The sequence below is a fragment of the Procambarus clarkii genome, chromosome 88 (assembly GCF_040958095.1).
Source record: "Procambarus clarkii isolate CNS0578487 chromosome 88, FALCON_Pclarkii_2.0, whole genome shotgun sequence".
Taxonomy (NCBI): Eukaryota; Metazoa; Arthropoda; class Malacostraca; order Decapoda; family Cambaridae; genus Procambarus; species Procambarus clarkii.
Genome location: NC_091237.1, coordinates 12,172,445 through 12,181,421, shown reverse-complemented (window position 1 = coordinate 12,181,421; position 8,977 = coordinate 12,172,445). Strand labels below are relative to the sequence as shown.

The following is an 8,977-nucleotide window of genomic DNA, read 5'->3' as shown; positions in this document are numbered from 1 at the left end:
CCCCCACACCCATTATGTTTTGTTTTAGATTCAGCTACTCGGAACAAAAAGTTGCATGTAGCACGGGCTATGGTGAGCCCGTAGTGGACTTATCTGGCACAGGAGCGGGGCTGGAATTGTTGATTGACTGATAAAGATTAAGCACATCAGGATCTTATCGTTCTTTTCCTAGAATTGCATTTGTCCGTCTGGGAATTTGCGGTGTAATTCTGGGTCGTGGTGTTCTGTCTTCAGTATTGTGAGGTCAGTGTTAGAGTTGATGGTGTGGGGCGTGGGCATACACGGTGTGGGCGTGGGCATACACGGTGTGGGGCGTGGGCATACATGGTGTGGGCGTGGAGATACATGGTGTGGGCGTGGGCATACATGGTGCGGGGCGTGGATATCCATGGTGTGGGGCGTGGGCATACACGGTGTGGGGCGTGGGCATACATGGTGTGGGGCGTGGGCATACATGGTGTGGGGCGTGGGCATACATGGTGTGGGGCGTGGGCATACATGGTGCGGGGCGTGGATATCCATGGTGTGGGGCGTGGGCATACACGGTGTGGGGCGTGGGCATACATGGTGTGGGGCGTGGGCATACATGGTGTGGGGCGTGGGCATACATGGTGTGGGGCGTGGATATACACGGTGTGGGGCGTGGGCATACATGGTGTGGGGCGTGGGCATACACGGTGTGGGGCGTGGGCATACATGGTGTGGGGCCGAGCTGGACGGTAGAGCGACGGTCTCGCTTCATGCAGGACGGCGTTCAATCCCCGATCATCCAAGTGGTTGGGCACCATTCCTTCCCCCCGTCCCATCCCAAATCCGTATCCTGACCCCTTCCATGTGCTCTATAGTCGTAATGGCTTGGTTTCCCCTGATAGTTCCCTTCCTTTCTAACTAAGGCCAAATATTGTCGTACTAAGAAAATGGAAGCGGCTCGCGAAATTGACATACTGTCCCGTTTTCTGTTTTGGGTCCTCTGGTAGGTTAGGATAAGGGCACTTTAGCACGACAGTTTATTGACGTTGGTAAACCTGAGGAAGGACGGGCCAACGAGAGAGAGAGAGAGAGAGAGAGAGAGAGAGAGAGAGAGAGAGAGAGAGAGAGAGAGAGAGAGAGAGAGAGAGAGAGAGAGAGAGAGAGAGAGAGAGAGAGAGAGAGAGAGAGAGAGAGAGAGAGAGAGAGAGAGAGACAGAGACAGAGACAGAGACACACAGAGACACACAGAGACAGAGAGAGAGAGAGACAGACAGACAGCAACAGAGACAGAGACAGACAGAGAATCAAAAGGAGTCTGGATACCACATAGAGATTCAAATCACGTAAGAGATATGATTCCCGCTCCATCGTGGCTGGCAATGGCCGCCGCCTGGCTAGCCTCCACTCTCTCACTTTATATTTGAACCAATTTATATTTTTTCCTTATACGTTGTGACACAATTTTGTTTATATTGCCACCTGTCTTGGCTCCACCTGTCTTGGCTCCACCTGTCTTGGCCCCACCTGTCTTGGCTCCAGCTGTCTTGGTTCCACCTGTCTTGGCCCCAGCTGTCTTGGCTCCAGCTGTCTTCGCCCCACCTGTCTTGGCTCCAGCTGTCTTGGCTCCAGCTGTCTTGGCTCCAGCTGTCTTGGCTCCAGCTGTCTTGGCTCCAGCTGTCTTGGCTCCAGCTGTCTTGGCCCCAGCTGTCTTGGCCCCAGCTGTCTTGGCCCCAGCTGTCTTGGCCCCAGCTGTCTTGGCCCCACCTGTCTTGGCTCCAGCTGTCTTGGCTCCAGCTGTCTTCGCCCCACCTGTCTTGGCTCCAGCTGTCTTGGCTCCAGCTGTCTTGGCTCCAGCTGTCTTGGCTCCAGCTGTCTTGGCCCCAGCTGTCTTGGCCCCAGCTGTCTTGGCCCCAGCTGTCTTGGCCCCACCTGTCTTGGCTCCAGCTGTCTTCGCCCCACCTGTCTTGGCTCCAGCTGTGTTACGGCCCTCTCGGGACGCAACGGGGTTCTTGCTCTGATGTTGTTAGAGGAAGATATAGGTATCCGTTCCCAAGCCAGTAGTGGCTATCAAGGGATGAGATCCGTGACGCAAGTAACTTAAAAGGGAGTAGGGAAAGAAAGTTAAGAACTTAATATTATATAATGTCCACCATCACCATTTAAATATATAAAAGTAAAACGTACACAAGGGGGAGGGGTATTAACACTTTACAAAGGGGATCAACACTGTAGTCTTCTGCTGGAGACTATGGATCCTCGAAGCTAGGTGCTGAGTCCGCGGTGCTTTCTTCGTGGCCTCAAGACGTGTCCTCTGAGAACGCCGAGCCTACCCTGGCCACAGGTCAGCCACAACACAGGTCCACTGGGGGCACCGTCGTGGAGGCCGTCAACCACACGTCCAGCAGGTCTGCTGGCAGGTACTGAGCCACCAAGGCTGGTACGGCCACTCCACGAACGATAAAAGGGGTACGCCCTAGACAGGAGTCTCGTGTGATATCATTAATCACCCTCCTGTCCTCAATACCCCAGTGGATTATCGTCTCCAACCGTCGGTCCCGGGTAAATCCTTCCACTGCCACTCCACTGGCAGGCTTAACACACCACAGTGTTCTTCCGGGGGGACGACGTCACGACAGCTGCAGCAAACTTCACTGTATGGAGACTGGCTGCCTCGGGTAGACTCACTTCACCTTCAACACAGTGGTCCCAGGTCGGCTCTGTAAGCAGACACGTCATCAATAACAGGGACACTAAAACACCACACTTACAGGCTCAGACACAAACGCCCGACATATCCACTCCATAGACGGCGTTGTAGTCTGAGCACCACCTCACCAGAGGTCAGCGGCGGCGGCGTTGAGCGCTGAACGGGGCTGGAAACTGGCCCTCGTAGCTAGTACACGTCGTCGGTTTGGAGGGGGTTTCGGGAGCTGACCCACAGATGGCGCGGCCGTCACTGTTTAGAGATTGGACGCTGGATCAGGGTCCGTAACACCTCCCCACCAAAAGAATTTGGTTTGGGTTCCTATAAAAAGAGAAGACAAACCAAATTAGTACGTGGATCTAGATACGAGATAATGCGTCAGCTACCACGTTGTCCACCCCTTTTATGTGTTCAATCTGGAGGGGATATTGCTGCAAATGTAGACTCCATCTGGTGAGCCTGAGGTTCTTTTGCTTAAATTGAGCCAGGAACTTCAGAGGGTTATGGTCGGTCCGTACTAATATAGGATGGCCATTGCTTGTTAAATATACCTCGAAGTGCTGGACGGAATTAATTAAGGCCAACGTTTCCTTTTCTATGACCGAGTAATTAAGCTGGCTGGGGGTGAACTTCTTAGAATGATAGGCCAACGGGTGTTCCACCCCCTTCTCGTCCGTCTGGGATAAAACGGAGCCCAGGCCATAGTCAGAGGCGTCGACCGTCAGGATGAATCTATCCTCAAAGCTCGGGGACCTGAGGATTGGCGCAGAGATCAGAATTGCTTTGAGACTCTCGAATGCCTCCTGGCAATTCTCATTCCATATTAACTTTACCCCTTTCTTCAATAGATTGGTCAGGGGGACGGCGATGGAGGAAAAATTAGGGACAAACTTACGATAAAACCCAGCCATACCAAGGAAACGCAAGATGTCCTTCCTGGTAGCTGGCGTAGGATACTGGACTATTGCCTCGATCTTGCTGGCCTTCGGCGCAATCCATCCTCCTCCAACTTTATGACCTAGGAAGTCGACAGAGGTTCTGGCAAACTCCGATTTATGCAGATTGACCACCAATCCTGACTGGAGCATGGCCTTGAAGAAATCCTCTATGTGACGCAGATGATCCTGCCAATCTACATCATATATTAATACATCATCGATGTAGACTAAGGTGTTTTCCACGTCACGCAACACAGTACCCATCAGTCTCTGGAAAGTGGAGGCTGCGTTTTTCATCCCGAATGGCATCACCTGACATTCAAACAGTCCATCGGGAGTCACAAATGCTGATATGGGTTTGGCCTTTTCCGTGAGGGGAACTTGCCAATAGCCTTTGAACAGATCAAATTTCGTCAGGTACCGGGCTCTACCTATGGCATCCAGACATTCCTCTACTCTGGGGAGAGGGTAAGTATCTGCTACTGTGACCTTATTCACCTGGCGATAATCAATACAAAGACGGTATTTCTTACCAGGTTTGGGCACTAGTAGTATTGGGGATGACCATGGGCTCGAGCTCGGGGCTATTAGATGGTGTTTCAGCATATAATCTACCTCCTCTTTCACTACTCGTTTCTTCAGTGGGTTGAGACGGTACGGATGTTGCTTTATAGGTCGGACTCCTTCCTCCAGCTCGACATCATGCCTCAAGACAGATGTTAACCCTGGAACATCGTCGAAGATAGGCTTGTATTGCCGGATCATCTGCAGCAATGATGATTGATGTCCTTCGGCCACGTGTGTCAACTTTGCCTGCAAGTTTAACAGAATGTCTGAGTTAGTCAACACCTCTTCCTCCTCAATGTCGTCATTAGTGGTCACTAAGGTTACGGGGAGTGTATCCCGCCCCTCGTATTTCTTGATCATATTAACATGAACCAGAGTTTCTTTCTTACGGCGGTCTGGAGTACTAAGAAGGTAATTGAGGTTAGTAACCTTCTTTACAACCGGGTAGGGACCTACGAATCTGGCGCTCAAGCTCCCAGTTATTGTAGGAGTACATACTAAAACCAGATCTCCTACTTTGAACTCCCTCTGCTTGGTTCTCCTATCATACCTGCTCTTGATAGTTCTTTGTGTACTTTCTAAGGTCCTTGTAGCCATCTCCCAGGCTGAGAACAGCCGTCCTTTATTGGTAGACAACCAGTCCACAATATCCTCGTTGGTTTCTGCGTCCAGCCAATGGTCTCGTGCCACCTCTAAGGGACCTCTTACTGAGTGACCAAAGATCATCTCGAATGGGGAGATTCCTAGGGATTCATTGGGCACTGATCTTACCACAAATAGGAGGTAGGGCAGTTCTTCAACCCACTTATTCTGCCTGTCGTAGCAAAACTTCCGAAGCATGCCCTTCAACGTCTGGTGAAAACGTTCCAAAGCTCCTTGAGACTCGGGATGGTAGGCACTAGAGGTAACCTGTCGAATTCCCAGGTCGGCGATCTGTTGGCGAAACAAATGGGACATGAAATTAGACCCCTGGTCCGTCTGAATGGTCTTGGGAAGACCGTATCGCGAGATGAACCAGAGCAGTTGTTTCACCAAAACCTTAGCTGTGATGGTTTTAAGGGGGATCGCTTCTGGGTACCTACTAACCCGATCTAGTATTGTTAGCAAATACTTCACCCCTGAGGTAGCAGGTGGAAGAGGGCCTACTATATCCAAGATGAGGTGTTCGAAGGGCTCACCTATTGATGGAATGGGGTATAAAGGGGCTTTGGGGACAGGCTGGTTTGCTTTTCCGGCCACTTGGCAGGCATGGCAGGTCTTGCAGAAATGACGTACGTCCTCCTTCATATGCGGCCAGTAGAAACCTTTGGCTAGGCGGTGGAAAGTCTTAGAGATCCCACCATGTCCAGCAAATCTATTAGCATGGGCTGTTTCTAACAGCTTAGATCTGAACACGGCTGGGACGACTATCTGATCACCTACCGCCCTTGACTGGGGGTATTTCGGAGGATGCCGGCGACACAGTACACCACTTGACCACACATATAGATCCCCTCCTTTCGTAGGAGAGTCTACGGTGTCGGCCAACTTCCGTACCTGAGGGTCCTTCTTCTGTTCCTCTATCAGCTGGGCTCGAGTCCAGCGTTCGGGAACCGGCATCTGGACTGGTGGGACTGGTGTATGGCTACTTGTAACCTGCGGGATAGGAGGAGAGTCAAACAAAGTGTTTAGATCTAGTGGTGCATGGAGGTGCGCCTGAGACCTGGTTTGCACTGCTGCGATGGGACTGGTCTCTTCACGTCCTGGAATATCCACTACCAGGGGACAGTTGGGTAACAATCCTAGGGCTAAGTCATTGGCTAATATTACGTCAATTCCCTCTATGGGAAGACTATCCACTACGGCCAACCGACACTCACCTTTGAAGTGCTGAGAGTCTAGATGTACTTGTACCAATGGGGCAACGTACAAGGTTGAAGGGAATCCACCCAGGATTACCTTCTGCATCTCATCCGCCGATATACCTTCGGGTAATGATGTTTCCAGAATTAGAGACTGGGCCGCTCCACTGTCTCTAAGTATTACCACAGGCGTACTTGCAAGGCCACTGGCTACATATCCTTGGGAGGTATATGGGGCGAACAATCCTTTCCTCTTCTCTTGGGTGGATGTCGGTGGTACTATACTGTTCATCAGCATGACTTCCCTACGGGGATTATTACCTGAACTGCTACGACACTTCGCAGCAATATGTCCTCTCTTACCGCAGGTCCAACACAATACATCTCTCTTCGGACTAAACCTCCGGGGACTATCCGAGGTTGACTTGGCGGCACTACGAGGGGCAGTTCTATCTTCCGGTTTATGTTTGGCTGGATATCTTGAATAGGTCTTCGGGACGTACCTAGCAGATGGCCTATGAGTCAGGATGTATTCCTCAGCCATTGTGGCTGCTGCACTCAAGGTCTCTACCTGCTGTTCCTCTAGGTACGTCTTCAAGTCTCCAGTCAAACAATCCTTGAAGTCCTCCAGCAGAATCAGCTGCTCGAGGTCTTCCTTGGTCTCCACCTTCCGAGAGGTACACCATTCTTGAAAAAGTCGCTCCTTGATCGTGGCGAACTCTGTGAAAGTGTGCTCTGAGGTCTTCTTCAGGTTTCTGAACTTTTGCCTATACGCCTCAGGTACCAATTGGTACGCCATTAGCACAACCTTCTTCACCTTGTCATAATCGCTGGAGTCGTCAAGGGATAACGTAGAGTAGGCGATTTGGGCCTTCCCAGTCAAGACCGACTGTATCATGATGGCCCAATTCTCCCTTGGCCACTCCAAAGAGGCAGCGACTTTCTCGAAGGCTGCAAAGAACTTTGACACTTCCTTCTCATGGAATTTGGGGACCATTTTGATGTTGCGTACCGGATCGAAGCTACTGGTGTCCGTTGTTTGCCTCCGACCACCGCCTAATCGCAACACTTCTAGTTCATGTTGTCTCTCTCTTTCCTCCCTCTCTCGCTCTCGTTCTTCTCTCTCTCGTTCTCGTTCTTCTCTCTCTCGTCTCTCTTCTCTTTCTCGTTCTTCTCTCTCTCGTTTCTCTTCTCTTTCTCGTTCTTCTCTCTCTCGTTCTCGTTCTTCTCTCTCTCGTCTCTCTTCTCTTTCTCGTTCTTCTCTTTCTCTTTCTCGTTCTAATTCTAAACGTCTCATCTCCAATTCTTTATCTTGTCTCTCTCGTTCCATTTCTAATTTCTTCCATTCTATTTCCCGATTGATCTCTAGGGCACGCATCTTGACTGTTAGGAAGCTGATATTAAGCTCGCCTGCATCACTGTCAACGTCGCTGCCCTTATCTTCCTTTTCCGTGGAAGCTATGTCTGCACTTTCCTTTGTACTAGGAGTCTCGCCTTCCTGTTTCTCTTCTGCCTTCAGGTGCCGGTGTACCTTGGACAAGATCTCCACACGGGAATCACTGGCACGGATCTTGATCTCCAGGTAGGCGCTCACTAGTACAAGCTCTGGTTTGCTCAAATATTTCAATCTGGCAAGACAATCCTCTCTGTTCAGAAAAGCCTGAACCTCGTCCAGATCATCGATGGTAGCTTTGTCTGCCATTGTCACAGATGGAACACTTTGCGCTTAACACACTGCTTACACGTTAGCACTTAACACACCGAGCACTGTTCTACGCCAATATTGCACTTTATCGCACCAAACACTGCACTTGCCAATATTGCACGTAATCACTTCGGGCACCGCACTACCCAATATTGCACTGAATCCAAGCGAACACTTCGCTCTACAATATTGCACTAAATCACTGAGCACCGCACTAGTCAATATTGCACTTAATCGCTTAATCACAGCGAGCACCGCACTGCACAATATCGCACTTAGTCACTCTGAGCACCTCACAGGACGTATAACGTCACAATCGTCACACAGGGGGAATTATATACAGGGATTACGCCACTTCACCACCCCTGTCAAACATACTTAACAAGGGGACGGATCCCGCTGGGGATGCCAATTATGTTACGGCCCTCTCGGGACGCAACGGGGTTCTTGCTCTGATGTTGTTAGAGGAAGATATAGGTATCCGTTCCCAAGCCAGTAGTGGCTATCAAGGGATGAGATCCGTGACGCAAGTAACTTAAAAGGGAGTAGGGAAAGAAAGTTAAGAACTTAATATTATATAATGTCCACCATCACCATTTAAATATATAAAAGTAAAACGTACACAAGGGGGAGGGGTATTAACACTTTACAAAGGGGATCAACACTGTAGTCTTCTGCTGGAGACTATGGATCCTCGAAGCTAGGTGCTGAGTCCGCGGTGCTTTCTTCGTGGCCTCAAGACGTGTCCTCTGAGAACGCCGAGCCTACCCTGGCCACAGGTCAGCCACAACACAGGTCCACTGGGGGCACCGTCGTGGAGGCCGTCAACCACACGTCCAGCAGGTCTGCTGGCAGGTACTGAGCCACCAAGGCTGGTACGGCCACTCCACGAACGATAAAAGGGGTACGCCCTAGACAGGAGTCTCGTGTGATATCATTAATCACCCTCCTGTCCTCAATACCCCAGTGGATTATCGTCTCCAACCGTCGGTCCCGGGTAAATCCTTCCACTGCCACTCCACTGGCAGGCTTAACACACCACAGTGTTCTTCCGGGGGGACGACGTCACGACAGCTGCAGCAAACTTCACTGTATGGAGACTGGCTGCCTCGGGTAGACTCACTTCACCTTCAACACAGTGGTCCCAGGTCGGCTCTGTAAGCAGACACGTCATCAATAACAGGGACACTAAAACACCACACTTACAGGCTCAGACACAAACGCCCGACATATCCACTCCATAGACGGCGTT

At 50.8% G+C, this 8,977-nt stretch overlaps 2 protein-coding genes across 2 annotated transcripts; both read right to left on the bottom strand.

Moving 5' to 3' along the window:
- Positions 1-250: 250 nt before the first annotated feature.
- Positions 251-742, bottom strand: LOC138359042 (uncharacterized). The gene has a single exon (XM_069317733.1). The coding sequence runs from the start codon at positions 740-742 to the stop codon at positions 251-253; it is 492 nt and encodes a 163-aa protein (XP_069173834.1).
- Positions 743-1,384: 642 nt separating this feature from the next.
- On the bottom strand, positions 1,385-6,564 carry LOC138359041 (uncharacterized). The gene is made up of 2 exons (XM_069317732.1): positions 3,061-6,564; positions 1,385-1,984 (listed from the first exon to the last, which is right to left on the bottom strand). The coding sequence occupies exons 1-2, from the start codon at positions 6,562-6,564 to the stop codon at positions 1,385-1,387; spliced, it is 4,104 nt and encodes a 1,367-aa protein (XP_069173833.1).
- Positions 6,565-8,977: the final 2,413 nt, after the last annotated feature.